Source organism: Centruroides vittatus, unplaced genomic scaffold (genome assembly GCF_030686945.1).
Source record: "Centruroides vittatus isolate TY-2023 unplaced genomic scaffold, ASM3068694v2 contig_955, whole genome shotgun sequence".
NCBI lineage: Eukaryota > Metazoa > Arthropoda > Arachnida > Scorpiones > Buthidae > Centruroides > Centruroides vittatus.
The window spans coordinates 49,458-72,458 of record NW_027122634.1 but is presented as its reverse complement, the minus strand read 5'-3'; the positions used below and the strand labels follow the sequence as shown (position 1 = coordinate 72,458).

At 31.1% G+C, this 23,001-nt stretch overlaps 2 protein-coding genes across 2 annotated transcripts in view; one reads left to right on the top strand and one right to left on the bottom strand.

Annotated features, from left to right (window-relative positions):
* LOC136985228 (protein disulfide-isomerase A4-like) overlaps nucleotides 1–2,344 on the bottom strand; it is a 34,940-nt gene extending 32,596 nt beyond the window's left edge. Inside the window, exon 1 of the mRNA XM_067282461.1 lies at nucleotides 2,121–2,344. Within this exon, the coding sequence (XP_067138562.1) occupies nucleotides 2,121–2,220 (100 nt within the window). The 5' untranslated portion in view covers nucleotides 2,221–2,344. The remainder of the gene's footprint in view (nucleotides 1–2,120) is intronic.
* Nucleotides 2,345–13,422: 11,078 nt separating this feature from the next.
* LOC136985219 (tyrosine-protein phosphatase non-receptor type 4-like) overlaps nucleotides 13,423–23,001 on the top strand; it is a 42,964-nt gene continuing 33,385 nt past the window's right edge. Inside the window, exons 1-2 of the mRNA XM_067282454.1 lie at nucleotides 13,423–13,560; nucleotides 13,658–13,909. Coding sequence (XP_067138555.1) covers nucleotides 13,772–13,909 — 138 coding nt within the window. The 5' untranslated portion in view covers nucleotides 13,423–13,560; nucleotides 13,658–13,771. The remainder of the gene's footprint in view (nucleotides 13,561–13,657; nucleotides 13,910–23,001) is intronic.

Below are 23,001 nucleotides of genomic sequence, written 5' to 3'. Positions count from 1 at the left end.
GCTATCTCTCAAAGGAAGAAGATAACTTCTCAGATGTTGCTGTCTATTTAAGAAAAAAGAAAGAAACTTTTACAACATTGTCATTGTCTCAATCACTGTGGACAGGAGAATAACTTGGTTTATGTAACAGTGGCAGATCCAAAGGGGTTACAGGGACTTAAGCCCTCTCCATTAACACACAAAAAAATTAAAATTTATTTGTTCAAACTTCAGAACATTTTTAAAAACACTTATCATGGCAATATGGTTTATCAGATCATCAGCAATACAATCATCTTGTACTTATTAATTATTCAAACATTTTTAAATTAGCCCTCTTCTCTTAGTGTTCCTTCCTCCTCCAGAAGAACATAATTCTTCTGGATCCACTACTGTTATTTAATGTTCTCATAATTACTAAATCCAATAGGGATTTCATTTGATAAATTTCCAGCATTAGTGGGAGATTCCATACTTTTTTGCAAAAGTGATCCTCAGTTTGCAGTTTTGTTTACAATAACAATACTCAATATACTCAATTTTTATCTTTTCTTTCAAAGATGAAATTTTTTGTTTCTATAGCATCTTTAAGCTAAAAATCATATGCCATGTTGTCAAATCATAGTCAGAAGACTAAACTACTAACACTGCCATTCTTGACTAAAAAAAACCAAAATAAGTATAAAAAGACATCACAGTTGCCACATTTTTTAAATTGTAATACAAAGTATGCAGGAAAGTAAAAATTTTATTAAAAATTATAAAATAACAACGTGCATAAACCAATACATTAGTAATACCAAATAATCTGCCAGATTTTTATCAGGTTTTATAAAGGCTAATTAATCTTAATTTAACCTAATAAAAATCTGGCAGATTGTTTGGTAAAAAATTTAAAGAAAAGTGGCAAAAAGACAATTTTTAATTTAGTATCTATGTTTCTATTTGATGCCAAACTAACAGATTCTGGAAAAGAAGTATAGAAGGGATGAAGCCTTACATTTCATTACTGATATTCTCTAAAAACAATTTTGTTTATTCTCATTTAAAAAAGACACAGATGCTTCAGTCATCTGAGGGACTTTGAACAATGAACAGCAGAGAGAATGAATTCCTGCTATAAAATACTGGAATTTGGCAGCTGGATGACTAACACAATAATGGCATTTGTCTGCCACTCTACAGACCCAGGTTTAAGTTTAAGCCAGAAAACTTCACGGACGAGTACAGAGTCGATAATGATATGCTCGATCCCATCTCACCACCTGGCCATCTCGATTGAGAGTTTTGCCAAAATCACGACGAGCACGACTTTACAGCAAGAAGACAGAAAGAATTTAAAACAAGTACTAGAATCCTTTTCCTCCACCCATCTGCTTTTGTGAAAAAGAATATTAATACCATTTTTGTGAAAAATGTACATAGAAGAGCTTCATCTTGACCTTGACTTTGACTAATTAACCAGAGTTACAGTAGATGCAATATAATGATGAATTAATTTTGATTATATTAGAATCAACAGAAGATTAAAGAGACTGGGAAAATGTGACCATTTATCTAAATTGTCCAGTAGGCAGAGTTTAACTATCTTCAAAACAATCACATTTCAAAGTTTCTAAAATCACACACAAAAATTTCTGAGGCTACAATTTACATCAGGCATTGTATAAAAAACATAAATTCTCGTTTTATCGAAACACAAAAACAATTTTTAATTAATAATGCCTATTTTTCAAGTATTTTTGAGCTACTTCAGCTCATCCCAAGCGATTTCGTTCTTTATCTTTTAAATCTTTGCATAAAATTTCCTGCTTATTTAATAAATAAAATTAAGAGAGAAAACGTTGGGGTATTGCTTAAAATAAATACAAAATAATCAATCACACGTGGAATAATTGAAATAGATTCATTTCAATTTCAGTTTAATATAAAATAATCATTTACAAAACACGTGTAAATAAAGCGTACATTCATTAAAAATAAAAGATAAATTCATTAAATATGAAATGCAATTTAAAAATTACTTTTACTGATAACACACTTACTGTTTACATTTTATACAAGTACAGTACAATACACATATCTAATCAACAAAGAAATAAAGCGATGCATTTAATAGAAACCATCGAGACGAAACGTACCTTCTTCTTGATCTTCGTCTTGAGATTTAACAAAGTCTAGGAAATTAAAAGAAGCGAAAAATAAAATCGCGATCAAAGTCAATCTCCTCATGTCTCCCATGGTTTGACAATCGAGCCACGACCGCTACTCAACCAACATTCTTTCGATCAATACTTTACGCCAAATAATTCTCGATAATTTCCAGTATTTCTTTAAAGAATATTTAACTAGTATGATTTTTGTAATATAAAACGATCGCGTACGAAGTAATTTTAAATAATATATAGTTATTTTCGCTTTTGAATTAGTAATATTTATACTTATTTCATCCAATCGTGTTGTGACGAGTGGTTTAGAGGCGGATCTGTTAAATTTATCACTCCGCATGTTCCACGTGTTTATCGTGCTCGTGGTATCTTATGAGTTAGATTTGTTAAAGCGTGTCTTTGATTTATTTTATCTTCGTAAATTATCTTATATAACAGTATTTGTGCATTTTTATTATATTATTCAACGTGTTATTTAGTTGACATTGTTTCATATGAGTTTCGGATTGAAGTTTTTAACATAAACATGCAGACTATCCGATCATTTCGAAATGACTGGAAACTACAGTATTTAAGAATAGTCTGTAACTGAATTATTCATCTAGAAAACAAAATTTAGCATTATCTCGACAGTTAGGATTATGACCAGATGGGTGAAGGTCAGGCAGGACAAATTGACACGCCCACCAGACAATGAGGGTTCCAAAATTCAGTCTTTTAAGTATGAATACATGAAAGCAATATAAAGCTTTTTTTGATGAATAGCGAAAATCCTATCTTTATTGATTTTATCATGAGTTTTATGGTGTTTAGAGAGAAATGTACCCTATTATTCGTGACTGGCATTTACCCCATCTAATTTCTTTCAATTTCTTCTGTTTATGATTTTAAACGCCTTTCAATACATGCTGTATAATATGTATAATGATATTTTGGCCAGATAATAGTTAATTTTATTCTTAAATTTAAATTGCGTCCAACAAATTATTACACCAAGATCTTTTATTTAATTATATAAATTGACTATACAGTATTTTAAATTCTACAACACTGATTTAGTTTTGCCATTGCTTTTACTCATAAAAACTTTCATTGTTTTTTCCAGTTGACCTGGAAAAAAACCGAGAATCTGTGACCCAGATACTTTCAACATATTATCGTATAGACTTATACAATTAGTTCTATTTTCTTCAAATATCCAATCGGAGTTATTACGGCCGGATGGACGGAGGGTTTAGGCATCAGCCTACCTCTCTGAGAGACTTGAGATCGAAATACCAGGAATTTTTTAAGACTGATTGGGTCCCGCCTCTTACCACTCGTCACGTCATTGTAGACTTGGCCAAACCTACGATATGTATGGTTATTCGTTTATTTTTTAAGACATTTCTTCAATGTCAAGGGTTCATGACATGAATTGCGTAATTACGTACTATTATATACGTAATTAAACAGGATGAGGAACTTTGCAAAAGTATTGTCAAATAGTTAAGAGATTATTTTATGCGTAGACAATGAGTATGAAAGAATTAGCTTTTAAATTTATGTTATGAGAACTTTCAAAATTTCTGTAAAGATGTCCGATGGCTGAGGCCGTTAAGGCTTCAGCTTACAGCTTTGACGAATTCAGGCGAGCATCCAGAGGCGACTCTACATTAAGACGAAGAAGCGACGTTAGGGACCGCAAATTTGGTGGTATGTTTTAGTAGTTAAACCATGAAATTAATTATTATTGAAAACAGTGGCGCGCGCAGATTATAAAAAAAGGCATCATACATTACGAAAGAAGCTTCAAACTATGATTCAACGTCGGATCAACGCTCCCACAAAGTGACACTGGTTGCTTTCGGGACTAACTCGGCCTTGAAAACGAGGAACATTCCTTCTTTTCAAGGCCAAGTTTTCGTCAGCTTACGAAGAAGTTGTGTGGGACGTTGTTTATTTTTCCTTTTATATTTGCAGAATAGGTTAGAAATCATAAATCTGTTGTTTGTCGATCATGGAATTTGGGGTTCCCATGAGGGTGAGGAAAAGGGAAGCCTAGACGAACCACGTACCCCAAGTGCCTCAATGTATGGGCGCCCCTGATTGTAAATATACTATAATTGTATCGGTATCTGTTGTATCTGCAGAACGATCATTTTCAAACTAAAAATTTATCAAGAACTACCTTGATAAATTTGTCTCTCCTGAACTGTTTCAAGAGAGACTTTCTTCACTTTCTATCTTGTCTGTTGAATTATTGCTTAAGATTGGACTTTTCCTCTGTAATTGATAAATTTAGCGCTGCTGAAAGCAGGGGAGCAATTTTGTAGATGAATTCCTGTTCATCTATTGAGTTTTTCAATTAATTATAAAACAATTTAATATTTTTATTACTTTATTGTGTGTTCTAATGTTGATTTCTAAATTTAAAATGTTCATATTACAGAAATACCTAAATAAATTATTTTCTACCTCCAAGGCTCTTTTAAGGGGCCTAAAAAATAAATTTGGCCTAAGGCCTCACAACGATTTGTGAGGCCTTAGGCCAAATTTGAATGGTCTGTTCCACTTATGTCCCATTCTGTCCCTCACCATCTGGCAGTACCCATTATGGGTCTGCCGAACTCAGGATAGGTAGCCTATGGAGAAAAGGCTCTCTTAGTGCTTTTAGAGTAAAAACATTTTTTGAACATAAATTACGAATTGTTTCATTCTGTTTATAATAAAATAGTATGAATATAGTTTTATTAATAGTATATCTTAAGTGTTAAGATATACAATTATGTTTTTAAAATAATTTCCGTTTTAGATACCTAAAAACGAGAATTTATTTTTCTATTCCACCGATGAAAGATTATAAAAACCAACTTAAAAATTTTTATTTATAAAATACAACCTAGAATTTCTCATACATAACACCCACACTACTTACTAACAATAATAATTTTAATGGTTTTCGTAATACATAAAAGAATTCAGAATATAACTATATAAATCGCTAATTAAAGTTTTTACATTATAGTTTTATGAAAATTAACGTTGGAATGAGACCGAAAAAAATTGTTTTATGATACGGGAATTTCTAAATCAAATTCATGGGACGGGTCGAGAAATCCCCAGGAATTTTTCGGGGGGTGGTCCGTCCGGATATGTCGGTCCCCGTCCTTCACCACCCGGCCGCCCCATTGTGGGCCTGGCCGAACCCATAATGGGCTTGCTATAAGAGGCCCTCTTAGTGCCCACTGGGCGGAAAGAGTTACAAAAAAAAAAAAAAAAAAAAAACTATAGGAAATAAAATATAAGAGAAATACGAGAAAAACTGATAGCAGAGCGTGGTTTCGATCCACGGACCTCTGGGTTATGGGCCCAGCACGCTTCCACTGCGCCACTCTGCTTCGGTAGACGGCTGCTTAAAACTTATATTTATAAATGATAAATTAAAATAAACATGATATTTTATATATTAAAAGTAATAAATAAATAATATTTTAAAACAGCTATATAACATCATTAGAAGTAATCTTACGCAGCTACTTTTTAACGTTCTATCAATTAGCCTACTTCGAATAATAAAATTTGTTTAGATATTTTTTCTGAATGAATAAAATCTTGATTATTCGCTCGGTTAAAATTAAGTTTTCAAATTTATAATTTATTTATTTTTTAGTTTTTAGTTAAATCTCTTCGATAAAAGATTTTATCTTACAGATTTATCATTCCAAAAAAGAATAAAGTAAAATATAGCCTACAGTAAGCATCTTTACAATCTTACTTAAAGTTATTATAGAACTAACAGTTTTATTAAATTAATTAAAAACATCGACATTTGAGCATTTTCAAGGCTTTTATTTAAACATTTAAATCCCATTAACTAGTTCAATAAAAATGACTAATTTTATTTTATAAGAAAAAATAATATTTTGAATATTTAAAAAATAATTTTAGACTTTAATTATATAAACGCGTTATTAACGTTAGGAAATTATAAGCAAATGTAATTTTTTATTTTATTTTTTTCTCATACACCTTACGTAGGGCTGGGATAAATATTTTGACTTTAAACAAATAATATATATATATACAGTATATATATTTGTTAGGAATATGGACGCAATTAATAAAAGTACAGAGCATAACAAAATATAGAGTAATTATAATTTGATTATGTTCGTAATCAAATTTGGGATTTATTCTATGGGAGAGGCATTTATTATTCAAGAGACATCGCCTTGTTGTAAGATAGGTGAAAATACCTTCCACGTAAAAGTGTAGATAATTATGAATCTTTTCAGATTCACCGAAAAGGTATTGATCGTAAAGATGAATATAATATATAACAGAAATCACTCTCAACAGGGAAATAGCCAACACTCTAATTAGCACCTTACTCGCTGAGAAAATATTTATTAAACATTCACAGAAGTTTTCAACCTGTTCCACAAGTCGTTCTCGGGCGCTGAATACAAGCCTGAATAAAAAAAAAAAAAAAAAAAGCAAACGATTGCAAATAAATGAACGAATATTGTAACCAAATAACATAAATGAAAAAAAAAAGGTTTATTATTTATTTTTATATGCTGCATTTTACTTGTTATACGTTCATTTAATTAATTTAAATTTATAATATGTTCAAATTTGATATTTAAATTTGTTCTAATGTTTGAAAACTTACGTCTAAGAGTGTTCAGTTTACAACGATTGCTATCAATAGCTTGTTTTCTGTTTATTATACTTGTTTTCAGCGCCTGAGGATGACTTGTAGAACAGGTCGAAAACGTTGGTGAATATTTAATAAACATTTTTCTCAGCAAGTAAGATGTTGGTATGCTAGTTATAATAGATAATATTTATTTTTTAACCCAAAAATTAAAATATTAATTTTTAATGGATCAAAAAGTTTTTAATCATATTAGAAAGAAATTAAGAAAACGGCCTTTATATTTTGAAATTTTTCTGTGAATTTTCATTATATTTATCGTCCTGGACGACTTTTTATTGATAAAAATTCTACTGAGATGTGTAATTTTACCAGGAGTTAAGTTTTATGAATACGTATAGCAATTTTATGCAGCATTTAGTTTAATACAAAGTAATTGGTAGGACTTTTTTTTATATTTCAGAGAGGATATTTACTTTATGATATTTTTTTACCGTTTGAAATATATTTAAATTTGCCTTACATTTTTTTATTATACTTTTCATCGTTATTTTTGTTTGGTTACGTTAGATTTAATTTAAATTATGTTTTATATAAAGTCTAATTTTACTTTTCCGGCCGTTATAGAATAGGATATAACGTAGAGAAAGTATGAAGGTCAAACTTTACTCCGCCTAGTGTTTTTGCATTTCTCTACTTTTTGACACTCCGAGAGCCCAAATATACGGAAATGCAAAACATCGGTAAAGACTATGAAGTATATATTACAGAGAAGTCAAGACAACCATTCGCTATGCCGGCTATGGATTAAGGTCAAAATCCAAAATGGTCGTTCAGCGAGATTATTGCTCCTATATTGTACTACAATTATAAGCAAATTACTGAATAATTTATTTATTTGTAAATGCCCACTAGTGGTCGAATAGATGAAACCACTGCAGGACTTCTTTTATCTCTCCGCCCTGTAGACAATAAGAAATTATTTTTAATGAAGCTGTTATAGGTTCGGCCAGGCCCGTAATGTGGCAGCCGAATGGTGAAAGACGAAACTCGTCTTATCCGAACGGACCACCACGAAAAATTCTTGGAGATTTTTGACCCGCCCAGACTGGTCTTCAGAGCGGTAGGCTGCCATTTTAGCCATTCTGCTATCAGTCATCACTGTAAGGCTAGTATGACACCACAGTGTTCCCAGTGAGCGTCTCCGGGAGGGTATTTTCAGATAACTCAGTATGTTCTCCCGGACACTGAGACACACTCACATCTCCATATGTTCTGGATTACCTCAAGCTGTCCGGAGCGAAAATAAATAAGTTTTTAATGAAATACATTCTTAATATTATATTTCGACTAGGCTATATTCGTTTGATTTTTTATACAAGTTGTTTTTTAAAATTTTTGATACATTTACTTGATTCGTGGACATTAGAGTTTAGGCAACATATAAAACTCTGTTCTTTTGGAGACAAATATTTGGTGCTATGGCGAGAATAGTATTACGTTTGTGTGGATGCCATTTACACCACACACAGCGATACGCCTGCAGATAAAGCGATTTTCCTTGTTAACAAAAACCATCATTTTGAATCTTTATATAAATGGTAAAAGTTAAATTTTTTATAATAAACTAAAATAAAGACAAGACAAAAAATTTTAAATGATTATACTCTATATATATTATGTCCATTATCAAATAGTTTTGTTTACGTAAAAACTTCAGATAAATACATATACACAAATTATCATGACATTATCTTAAAATTCTGTTTACATATAAAACACCACCTACAAAAGAATAATTTAGTGTTATTATTATTTTGAATGGTTTGTATTGTAGTGTCTTTTTATGTCAAATTTATCAATGAAAAAAACCATGCTGATGGCCAATCAGCAACGTATGCATGGTTTTTTTTTTCAAAATAATCAAATTTTTCATCAAAATATACAAAATTATGTATTTAAATTTAACACCAGCTTACCTATTAACAGAACAAAAATATAAAACTAACAAATATAACCAGTTATTATCATTTCTATGAATTAATAAACAATAATATATTTTATAATCACAATTATTTACAATTGATTTTATTTTAATATACAGTATGTAAAAACTATTTGACCTGACAATTTGAGGTATATTCATATATATTGAGATATTTGAGAGTCTGTCCATACAGCTTAAAGTAAATTCGACACATTGGGTATTCAAAAGTGTTTGGACAGTTTGACATAGCGGACACATTGAGGTGTGACACGGTCTTGAAACTCAAGCTTTCTCTGATGTAACTATTCCTCACCTTATCTTTCCTTGTGACACCACTCATTCATCTCACCACCCGCATCTCTGCAACATGCATTCTCTGTACCTGCACTTTGTTCATAGCCCAGTACTCAACCGTAAGCCAAACAACCATTTTATAAAATTTTAAAAATAAATTAATAGAAACCTTGCGTTAATGAACTTAATTACGGGGTTAATTAGCCTAAACGTTGTATTGCTGGCAACTAGAATATTCTCATACATGTAAGTTACGGTACAATTATTTGAAATAGACTGATTAACTGAAGTAAATCTTATCGAAATTAATTCGGATAATATACGACTGTGTGCATTCGAAACGTCTTCATTGTACCGCCATATTGATTTTCCGCCAGATTCATGGTGGTGCAACGTAAAGGCATGGAATGACGTCTTATGACGAGTTCGGCTGGTTGTTCTACCGAGCAGCGGGAGTAGATTAATGACATCACCAGTTCAAAAGAGAGTAATCAACTAATCACAGTAGGCGAGTGACCCAAACAACTTGTCTACTCTGACCACTTGAACAGGAAGGAGCAAGCATACTTGCTGCTCTATGAGTACTCAAGAGCAGCCAGTTGAATTCACCATTTAGGTAATATTTACTCTATAATGAAGACGGTCAAACTCCACTAAATAAAGTTAATTCGAAAGAATAGAAATGTAAATTGTCTACTAATTAAATGAAATAAAAATGTGAACATTTTAATAGTTTTTGCTCATTTTTTGGCTTCTTCCGTCCTGTAGGCATTACACATTAACACAAATTTGTATATAGCCTTTTATTTTGAAAATATGTCTACACGTTTTTAGTAGACATAATTTCAAATTGGTATCTCACTTCTCAACATTTTTACCACTAATTACTCTGTAACTTTTAGTCATTATGACAACCCGCTAAAAATAAATTGACAAATTGAAATTTAATAAAGATCTTTATAAAAAAATCTTCAAGCTATAAAATACAGAGTGAATATTTGGCACGTATTCCGAAGTGAAATCTTTCTTTAATCTCCTCAAATTTCAAATTTAAATTCTTAAAATATAATGATTTATAATATATTCTCGTCTTATATTACGGTAAAACTTTAAAATTTACTAATTTCATTAAATTAGCAATTTGTTTCCGAGTTAACACATTTCTTTGCGTTAATTGAATTTATTTCTATTGACTTTTATATTAACATAAAAATTTTCATTTCATATTTTAAAATTTTATAATTGTGAAAATATTAAAGACAAAAATACAATTGTTTTATTAAATTCATCATTCTATTACTCTGTTAATAGTGCTATTAACTAATGTATAAATGTATTTAATTCAGTTTTTAAATTATATTTAATGTTATCTGAAATGAGTTGCTGCAGATCACTTTAATGGAATTATTAACACTTAACCTTTACGTAAAGGGTTAATATTTTAGCATAACGATAATTTTCATCAGAGATTTATTATGCTTAAATGATTTATTCAGTTCGATTCGGTTAATTTTACTATTAAATAAACACTAAAAAATAACTGTTATTTTTACTGTTAAGTTAATTTTTTTATTGTTTAAGCGGTAAAAATATACAATTGTGTCGAAATAAAAATAAATAAACATGAAATTGTATATTTCTATATTTTTATGGATTTAAAAATAATACAAAAATGAATATTTTTTCTCATTTTTTCTCAAATTTCCAGATACTTTGTCGCTGTTTTATTGAACTCTTTTAGTCATTATTAGAAATAAAATAAAACATTAAATAAATAAAAAAAAGCTTGGCATGCGTATTCAAATAACTTACCATCATTTTTGATTATTTAAACCAAGAATAATTGCCCTTTTCGTAACCGACTATTAATTGTTTACACTATTATAATTAGTTTTATTTATAATCGGTCGAAATATTTCATTTATTATTAATTACAGTATCTCTGAAAGAATTGTCGTAATAAGGAAATTTAAATACATAAAATATAAGCATTTATCAACGATGATGATTTATGCTATCATATAACACTACTCTTGTTTATGTTTATTATTTTAAGGGAAAAAAGTATTTAAAATTTACTAATTTAATTGAAATTCGAATACAAAATCGACGTTTTGATTTGTTTTTCTTACTCATAATATTCTACTCAATACATTAAATTATTATAAAGTTATTATAAAGTTAATATTTTATTCATTATGTTTTCATTCATTAATTTTTTTTACAACATGTCTATTAATACTTTACATTGCCTTTATTTAAAAGTAGTTTTATTAATTAAATAATTAACATAAAAGATAATATTTAACTAATAAAAATTTTTAGTTATATTTTGAAGTTCTTAATCTTAGTTAATGGTTTTCATTGCTGAATTTTTAATTATATTAAAGGAAAAAATTACCATATAAACTTTTCAAATTACGATCCCTTCTCGGATGTGTATATATTTTATAAATAAAATATTTTTTATAACATTTTTTTACTGTTATTTTTAAACATTTCTCCTCTCCAATTTTCTAGGATTAAAATTCACGATTAAATATATTTTATTCTAGAAAATATATTTAACACAGTAGTTAATAATTTTTTTTCCTATGGAAGAATAAGGAGAAAATCTATTTATTTAGATATTTTTTTAATCATATTTACATGATTTATATTTAATTGTGCTTAATAAAAGATTAATAAATATTTATAATTTGTTTTATTAATTCATTAACTATGCAAATCCAAATATAAGATGATGCATGTATTGCTTACGCTTGTACTAATACATTCTTGTTATTGATTCGAGATAGTTCAGAGCTTTAAATGTATATTTTAAAAAATAAATAAATAAAACAGAAAGGAAAATATTGTATAAATTATGTGTTTAAACACAAGGTTTTAAGAAAAGGAGAAGAGATTTTTGCGTTATTCATTTTCAGTTTTTATTTGGTTTAATGAGTTTTTACCTATTTAAAAATGCTTAAATATTATATTCTAATTTTTAACAATAAAAATTTATTTTTTATATACTAAAATAATACAAAAATACGTCAATTTTCATTACGATGCACCTAGAAGAGATCAATTTAATGTACATTAAATTCATCTTTTATTATTTTTAATACTTAAAAATCATCATGTTCTATTTTTAATAAGCCTGTATATTTAAAAAAATACATAAAATAATTATCTAAATTTTCTATAATAATTAATTAATTATAATTAATCACATTTGACACATACCTTTTAATGAAGTTAAATGAGAGCTTAATTATTTAGAACACTTCGGTAAATAATAACTGTCTAGAGAATTGAATAATCCTGAATTTCAATAATATTCGCATTCTGAATAGAAATTAAACAATGTTTAATAATATTTATATATTTAATTTTTTTGTAACATTTACATTTTTACAATAATTATAGACTGAAACGAAATTGTGTTATCGATTAACGCATTCGATCGAATTTTAAACATCGGTTTATGCTGTACAGAAGTTTTTTTCCTCGTCGTTCTAAATGCACCGGGTTCGATTTAATTTTTAATCAAGAATTTTTTATGCCATAAAAAATTCTTGATTAAATAATAAGGAGAATTTAAATAAAAATTCAATTAAATCTTATATAGTTTATTTGTGCTTAAATTAAGAGTGGAAATGAACTTAAAGAGACGATAATTTCGATTGTCTAAATTATTTAATAAGTTATCTAAACTGATTTATTATAAGTTACATCAACAAACAGGTTACTAATAGGTTCATTTCTGAGAAGTTTTAATAATAATAATTAAATACTGTATAATCATTTAAGTCCTAGAAATGATAATGTATAGTTTATTAGATTATTTTAAAAATTTATTTAGATTTTTCTTCTTTCTTATGTGCTTAAATTCTATATAATTTTAAATTTAAATTATTCTTCTTATTTTCTCTCTTATCTTGTAATTTATGCATTATATATTAAGTTCTTTTATACCGTATATATTATATACGTATGGTATAAAAGAAATGAATCAAATTCATTTAAGTTGTACATATTAAATGAAAAATTAAACTTAAGTAGAACTAAAAATAAACTGACGAGCGTATATAATTACGACAAATAATTTAAAAAATAAATTTAAAATATACAACGGTTATATTTATATACAGAGTATGTATTTAGTTAAAAATTCTAAATTAATTTAGGTGGGGATATTTGAGAATAGAGATTTTTCATCCTTGCTCTAATTGTTCTGTAAGGGGACAATGCAGTAGACAGTGTGATCCCTACACGTTGTGAATGACTCACAACTGTCCGGTATAGGGACGCTTTTGTTCCTACTTTTCTGAACGGGATGAAGACCGGACCCCTGGCTGATTTCTCACACAGTACTATTGACCTATTGTAGTCAATGTTGGTAGCTTTGAACTGCTCTGCCGGTTCGGCTTCTCTGTAAAACTCGGATCACAAATGATGCTGGAGATGTAACGTCAAACCATAATTTCTCGTATACATATCACGTAAGTTTATTTATATTTAGTTTATCTTATTTACTATATTTCTATTGTTATCGTTGCAATTTATGATTGTTTTATATTCTTTTTGTGCATTCTAAAGAAGAAAATTCTATATGTTGTTCGAGATATGCTCAATCTTGTTAGAAAAGAAAACAATTATAGTACAAATTGTTTGGATGTTGTTATGTACTCTGATTGATTTTATCTTCGGATCATGTCCAGGACGACTTTTGTTGGCTTAACTGCTACATATAATGTACGTACTTCAGAAATATTCTTCGAGAAAAGGCGTAAAACTCTTCAGTGTACAGTTTTCTTTCTAGACGATTCTCAAAAAACATTTGAGATTGAGGTGAGTGAGAGCAAAAAAATATATAATTTAAGTTTTATTTATCATCTAATTTTTAATTTATTTGGTTTTCTTTTCAAATGTAATGTTAATTATTTAAATACTTTAAACGAAATTATTTGAAATATCAAATTTTCAGTTTAAAATCAGTTTGATGTTTAACATATTGAAATAAGTATAAAATATTAATCTACTTAAATATTAAAAGAATGCAATTAAATATTTTAAAGTAGTGCAAAGAATAAAAAAATATACATTCAAAAATCGATTTTTTCGGATGATTAATTTGCATAAATCACGAAAATTTGACAAGACAGGAGAGCACAGCTATTCATATTTTAAATTATAGAATAGTCCAGCTGCATTATTTTGTGTCGCGCTGCGTAAAACTATCGAACTGCTAAAATAGATTAAAATTCCATCTTCTGACTAAGAACACGTCACCAAAGTTGCGTGGGACCCCATTCTATTAAAACTATAATCAAATTTTCTTAGTATTATTCGATTAATTCCTGAATTGGTAGCTAATGGATGATTCGAGTATTACAATGAACGATGTAGTCACGTCAAATTTCGTTTTTACACTAGAGTAGAATATCTACTGTCGAGGGAAATAAGGAAAATATGTTTTAGATACATCCTCAATGACTTGGAGACTTGTAATATGCTCAACTTTTCCCCTTTAATCTCTGAAAACTACACACAAAAATAAGTAATTTTAGTAAACAAAAATTTGGCACTGATTTAATTAATTACATTATATATATATATATATAATACTATCTTATGTATATACATATTTTTTAATAAATAAAGGTTGAAAATAACAATTTAGGAACAGTTTTGCTGTGCAGATGATTTTTTTTTGTCGGAGGATAGGTGATGCGTGTGTGCAATAAATTATGTGTCAAGACCATATGCAAATTTCTCAGTATGTACAATATAATATAGAGGTAGCGCGGTGGGAATGTTGCCGATGCGTTAGAGAGAATTGGTCACGATCCAGTCTTGGTGTCACAAATTGACGCCATCATCTAGTCTGAACTGTTAGTGGAATGGCTATTCATCTTCCCTTGTCATCGTGAGGGACAGGATGCAAATCTCTCGCTGGCTTCTGTTTTGTATATCATTAGTCGTCGTTTAGCTTATGTTACCGCTGTAGCTACTTTTCTCTTTAATTCAAAATTTATGCCATGGGAACTTGGTGACTAATTTTTCGTGACGTGTGGTAGAACTAACATAAATCATATTATATTAATTTCGATTTTTATTTAACACATTGATAATTAAAATATTTCCTAAAATATAAAATTTAATCATTTATGCCTTCATTTATAGTGAGGATTTATAAGTATTAAGCCAAGTGCATTTGGAATAGATTTCGAGTCGTTTTATTCTACAAACTCTGATTTAAGGAATGTAACAAGGAACTTTTGTTACTGATCCGCTAAAATAAATTAAAATTCTGGTTACATAATAGCCTAATTTAAAGTATCATTAAGCTACGACTTTCTTTAAAATCACGTAACCTAACTCATTCTTCATGGTTTTATTTACATAAAACATTAAATAACCGCTTTATATTCCATATTTAAACCGATTTTATCCAAAATTTTCATTACTTCTTACTTTATCTAAATTTTAAAAAAAGTGCGCGTGTTTGTGCTGTACATTAAGAGGCGGTAATGATGGCAGCCTGCAGCTCTGGAAGATCTGGGTTCGAGTTCAGGCCAGAAAACTTACGTTTTGTGAACGTATCGTGGGTATGTCGGCCAGCGCTTTCAATGTGGGCTGGCCGGACTCATAATGGATATGATTAAAAAGGTCCTCTCAGAACAGTCAAAAAAAACTATTATATTTAATTGAAATCGTTAATTCTATTATATTTTTCTTAGTATTTCAGTAGTTACATGTACTGTACAATCAAAATCTATATTTAAAAAAATAATGGAATAATATTTTTAAAAGTAGATTTTGACTATAGTAATTAAAACGTATAGTTTAATAATTTCTGTCATTTTTATTTTAAGTATACTATTATGTAACATACATATTTTCTAAATGCAAACTGTACTGTACCTAGATCATAAATGCATACGAGTATAAAAAGTTGACATAAATTTTACAATGTTTTAATATTGATTTTAGTAATTAAATTAATTATATGTATTACAAATTTATTTATAGATTATTACATACTGAAATATATTTGTATAGAATTATATTAAAATAAAGAAGGACAAAGAGGAAAAAAATCACTAGTTAACAGATGTCGAGTTTGCTTTGAAGCAAAGTCGAATCGTGTTTGCTTAAGCGTCCACTAGAAAATTAACAAGCTTAGCTTCGATGAATGCCAGCGGCTGGGACAAGAAAGATTTAGCGGTTTGTAAACGTATTTGCATATGCAAATGTTAACCATTCTGTAAGAATGAGGATAGGACTGTTAAACAACAGTCATCGAGGCACGGAAACGCGTGTATTTATTCATCTAAAAAGTAATGTCAACAAAATGATAATTTGAAAAATATGTAAATATAGAGAGAATATTAGCTCAATTCTAGATTAGAAATTGAACATATAATTTTAAAAAATTTAATGCGCGAACGTACGAAAATAAACAATAGGGAGTCTGTGTTAACAATGTGTGCAAATAGAAAAATCTACGTGCAAATTTATGATATAATTATATACAATAAATTTGCACGTAGATTTATATATTATACTGTATTTATAAATGTATAATTTCCCGTATATGGCATTTACGCATCAACTCCTTACCTTTATTCAAAATACACAGTATTATAAAGATCTTGAAATTGGGAAATTTAAACAAGATGGTACAAAATATACCTTCATACATGATACTTTTTGTTTACATATACATATATACGAAGACACTGATATTAATTACCGTATTTACTCACATATAAGACGATCTCGCATATAGGACGAGGTGTGACTTTAAATAGTGACTTCATATTTATCGTCCGAATCGGAGCAGTTATTCAAAATGAATGTAAAAAATTGGTCTAAGAACGGCTAAATTTAGATTACTTTTAAAAATTATTTATCTATTGATTTATAAATTTGTTAGATTGCATTAAAAGATCTATAAAATGGTTCTACTTAAAATTTTATTCTATTTTTGGGCGTTGGAAAGAGGAGTAATTCGGGAATGTTTCGGACAAATCGAAACGTATAAAGATAGAATCTATAAATCTATAGATTCTGAAAAATTATTTTTTGAAAATATGTTAATAATATATTTTATTCTAAAATACATCGTTTTACTGTCCCGGTGTTTAATTTAACGTAAAAGATCTCCGAAAAAATTAATATTGATAGATTCGACAACGTTAACAATAGGGATTGTGTAAATTTAAACACGAATTTTTGAATGCCGTTTACAACATATTTGGTTAGATTTCATGCAATTGTGAAACACTTCCCAACAATTTTCAATTAGATATCACGATTGCAATTCACATTTCAACGCATTAAAAACTAGATATCAACGCAAGCAATTAAATAAGCTTGTCGACGTTTTTACGATTGCAATCAAACATTTTTCATTCGTACTATATGTCAAAAACCAATTGATATACTTTACTTTTAAGCATAATACTGAGTATTATAACTAATTCCTGGCAAGTGGAGATTATTAAAGCCGTGAGTTTATTTTTAAATTTAACTTTTATTTCCAAAATAATATGTAATTAGTAACTTAAATTTATTAAAGCGACATTTAAATGCACCTACAGTTCGCATTACACGAGACTTTAACATTCACTAAACGTAGGGTAAACGTTGGTAATTTCGTGATACTTTTTAAATTCATCTTCATCAAATAAATAATGTAAGATCAGATTTGAAATTTTGCTCGCAGATAGCGTGTAATATATTAAATTTGAAAATTTTGTTCGTTCGAGTAAACTGTCATTTTATAACTTAACAAAACGATCTCTATTGTAAGAAAAAACTGGAAATTTGTAGAAGTGTTTTAGGAGATTATTTTATCTTAAATTTACAAACAAAATATTGATGGTAAGTAAATTATTCTTTGATATTTCAATTAACTAAGAACTGGAGATATATATAAAAACGCGGTTATTATTTTTTTATTGTTTTGTGCGCTTAGCTGTTTAGACAACATTCTTAACTTTCGCTGTGAAATTCTAGACATATTAAACACAAGGACTATTTAATAATTAAGTATCGTCGATTAGAAAAATAAAATAATAATATGTATAACTTACAGATAATGTTAGTTGAATATATCTTGAATATATGCCATACTTTTTAAATCAAAAATGAGGTACGACAAAATAACCAATATATCACGAAATTACTATTCGAGATGCCATCGAATATCGTCAATGTGAAAAAAAAAATAAATTTTTTAAAGTCGCGAGGATGGAAAATACAAGCAATTATTTATTATGACAATGCCGAACTGTAATTTTTTAATCATATTTTTAATTAATTTAATTTAAAATATATGTTCTCTATCTCAAATTAGTAGTGGCTTGCTCCTATACATCATACTTTTCCTGTTAGCAATTGAGTCGTCAATCTATTCTTTCAGGGAAAAAATTTCAAATTGAAATAACACGACTTTCCATTTGCATCAGAAGTTATTATATAATTTGTGGCCGCCAGTACCAGAGATCCCGAACACTGTCTGGCAATACTTACCAACGAGAGTTGGCTGGCAACGTAAAAAAGAGGCGCGAAAGTTCGTTGGATTTGCCCGGGTGTTGGCCGAGGATGTCGGTGCAAGTTCTCACCTTTTTAATAAAGTTTTTTTGTTATTGTTCGTGTTTGACTGCTTAGCGTTAGTTCTAAAGATCAGTAGGATCGAATGACAAAAGTTAATCGGGGCTTTCTGCCCTTAATATTCGTCTTTCATCTATTCAACTCTGTTCTCGAGATTAAGAAAGGACAGATAAACAGAGAAATATACAGACAAACGACAGTGGGCATTTACAGGTCAACATTTTTTCAAATTGCAGCCAAATGTATAGGCTAAAGGATCCTCACGAAATTAGCCATGATATCACTAAATAACCACGTTTACGCAACATAAAAAGTATACTCCCAGAAAACTAAGATATAAATATATTCATAATGACAAAAAGCCATGCTGTTATTGTCTGCAACGTGATGAAAATTGTAGACCTGTAAATCATCACAGTCGTCCGTCCGTTTGTCTTTCCCCAGTCTCAAGGTTGGAATTAGATGAAATCCGAGACTAAATTTGGAAACCTTCGGAGCAGGAGGTCCCGATTAACTATATATGAACTTCCAAAGAAAATCAGAAGTAATGTTATTTTAATTCGAAATTTTTCCCCCGAAATCAGTTAATAGATGATCGGCACGATTGTATTGTGAAAGGAAAAGTATGATGTACAGCGGCAGGACACTACTAATTTGAGGCGGAGAGCATATATTTCAAATTACATAAATTAAAAATATGATTGAAAATTGCAGCACGGTATTGTGACGATGTCACAATAAATAATTGCGTCTTGAGAGTATGGTCCCTTTAACAGTATAGTTAGCATGTCAATTTACGAAATACACCATATATCCGATAACTAAAGAATAATTAATTTCATCACGAATTTTCCAATGTTTACCCTATATTTAAAACTCAAACGTAGCAAAGACCAGTCAAATAGATGTACTGAACATCAGACCCGGGCCATATTCAATATTATTCGGTAAACCAAAACACTGTAATTAAAAAAATTCTAACAGAGGCCCTTTTGTTGCCAGGCCTTTACGACTTATGTCAACAGTGATAGTTAGATCTTTGAGATTTTTTGTGTTTTAATCTCCGCAAGATGCTAGAAACATTGATTTTTAAAAAAGAAATCAAGGCCGCGGGCCTCCAGTTTGCGACTCTGATCTAGATATTTCGGTAATTTAACAATGAACTCATTAAAAGACTGAGATCTTGCTGGTCCGTAGATTAATTTGTAGTGAACAATTGAAACTGAATTCATACCAGCAACCAACGTGATGTTCCGTCTGTCCACTTATGGTTGGAACTGTTTGCGAACTTCTTTATTCTCTCCTACTGTAATCATTGTTTCTTCTAGGATGAAAATCGAAATCACATTCATCGATAAACATTAATTTCAGCTGATCATTAGGTGCATTACTGCGAAGCATGTTGGTATCGAAAATCAATTGTATTTTGAACGTTAACTCTATCCTATATTTTGTAGCTTCCTTTCAGAGAAATACATAGCTGTATAGTTAAGACATTACATATAGTTGCTAGAGACAACTTCATCTGATATTCCTTTCAGAACTAATTATCAATAGCTTTCAACGTTATATGTCCATTTTCCTCGATCTTCCTTTCAATATCCCTGACTATTGTAGATGCTATCGTTTTAAAGTGTTGAATTGGTGCTGTAGGACTCTTGTCAAATATCTAATACAGGTATACCTCGAGTTACGTCGCTCTCGAGGGGTGTACTATAGATTACTTCCTATGGAATTTCAGGACTTTGATTATATATTTGAACTCAGGGAACCGAGACGAGTTCAACGGTACCCTATTTTTGGACCGAAGACGAAAAATAAAAAAGTTATCACACTTTTTAAGTTACCATACTTTTTTAATGCTCTCATGCAGACGGCACCGTAGTTGCTAGTATTGCCATCTTGCGGTAAAGTCTGCAAACCGTGACGTCGGACTACGGTCATCTCCCGGAGGGTTAAACACGCGATACGAGAGCGGAGAGAGCGACGCGACTTCCGATCATCACGCGATCGCCATTTCGGTTAATGTTACTTATGGCAGCGAACATGGCGGCCCGACTGACCTCTCGTATGGGCGCCACCACACGCCGCCATGTGCTAAACTAGTGATCGATTCACGGTAGTTCTTGAACAAAGTAAAAAAAGGGAGGAAACGTCTACTAAAGGCAATTTTAACGGCAAGCCACGCGACTCCCGATCGCGATAGCGAGGCCGACTTAGCGACTCCCTATCATCGCGCGATCGCCGGAAAAAAGTATGACAACTTTTTTATTTTTCGTCTCCGGTCCAAAAGTAAAGTATCGTTGAACTCGTCTCGGTCTCCTGAGTTCAGATATATACCCAAACACACGAAATTCCATAGGGAGTAATCTATAGTATACCCCTCTCGAGTTACGTCGTTCCCGATTATACGTCGTTTGTCAAAAAAGTATATGGAAAAATAAAAATCAAGTTTAAGTCAGTTTATTCGACTTTAAATCCGTCCGCCATAAACATTGAAGTCGTAATATCACTAGAAAAGCGTTGAAAGCACATAAAATCATATTAAAATATGTACATTTACAGTAAATGTTAATATAATCATCATAAATCCTAGGGAACGAACCATGAAAACATCTGTGTTTCTGTGTTGTCGTCTTATTTAGCGGTCTTTAAGTGCTCATTATTGGCGTTTCCTACATTATTGGCGTTTAGTTACGACGTAAATCGAAATTACGACTTACGTCGTAACTACACAAGTAAATTCGACTTACGTCGCCTCCCCTGGAACCAATTACCGACGTAAGACGAGGTATACCTGTACATATTTTGCAACTATGTGTCGAGCTGTATTGTAATTAAGGGACAGGTTGTTCGCTACATTCTTTAATATTTAGTTAACTTTATCAAAAGATATTTCTCATTACTTATTTTATCGTACGACATTTTCTACAGAGAATCAGTCAGTCCGGTGCCTTCCAATACTGGCGAGAAATGCAAATGAAATCTGTTTTAATAAAAGCAAAAACTTATGAAATATTTCATTAAGTAGATGAAATATGTTGATATTTTAAATTGATGGAATGTATATCAAAATTGTTACTAAGATACTGTAAATTGTTTTTTTATCAAGATTTTTAAAACGCGGCATGCAAATGAACTTGATGATTTTGAAGTGAAAATAAGTCGAAAGTTATTTAAATGCCTACTAGGACAGATCGTATTACTTGGACTTATTATACCGGTGTCCAAGTCCTGCAAAATGAGGAAACGTATACAGAGAAAAAAAGGAAAAATCTTTATTGTTGGCCTGTACACAATTTACACACTTTGTGTTTCGGACCATTCCGTCCCTCATCAGTGGGTTTACCGCCACCATGTGATTATTTTGGTAGCTAATAACATCGAAATATTTATACTGTATACAGGCCCGCCGTAAGCAGGTGTGCAAGGCATGCACCGCACGCGGGCGGCACGTCCAGGGGCGGGAAATTGGTATTGCTGGCAAGTTCAGCATAGGTAGTCGTAGTTAAACAGGGGCGGCATAATCGGTATTGCACACGGGCGCTCAAACAGCTAGCGGCGCTGCTGACTGTATATTATTTCGGGGGTTGGTCCGTCTCCGTCTCTCTTCACTCTGCCGCTACATTGTGGACCTGCCGAACCCGTAAGGAGCTTGCTAAAAGGCTTCCTCTTAGTACCCACAGGGCGGAAAGCGTTTTAAAATATCCACTGGAACAACTCGGAAAATACGTATCCTAAAAGATTACTGAACCAAAAATGTTTCACTTTAAGGAGGCCACAAGACGAAGCTATCGTTTTCATCATATACGGATATGTCGGGCCCCGTCCCTCACCACCCGGTCGCCCCATTGTAGGCCTGGCCGAACCCATAATGGGCCTTCTAAAAGAGGCCCTCTTAGTGCCCACAGGGCGGAAAGAGTGAACGGCGAGATGGCCGAGCGGTCAAGGTGGCAGCCTACCGCTCTGGGGGACCCGGGATCGAATCCGAACGGGTCGAAAAGTCCCCAGGAATTTTTGGGGGGTGGTCCGTTCGGATATGTCGGGCCCCATCCCTCACCACCCGGTCGCACCATTGTGGGCCTGGCCGAACCCAGTAATGGGCCTTCTAAAAAGGCCCTCTTAGTCGCCACAGGGCAGAAAGAGTGACGGCCGGATGGCCGAGCGGTCAAGGTTGGCAGCCTACCGCTCTGGGGGACCCGGGATCGAATCCGAACGGGTCGAAAAATCCCCAGGAATTTTTTGGGGGGTGGTCCGTCCGGATATGTCGGTCCCCGTCCCTCACCACCCGGCCGCCCCATTGTGAGCCTGGCCGAACC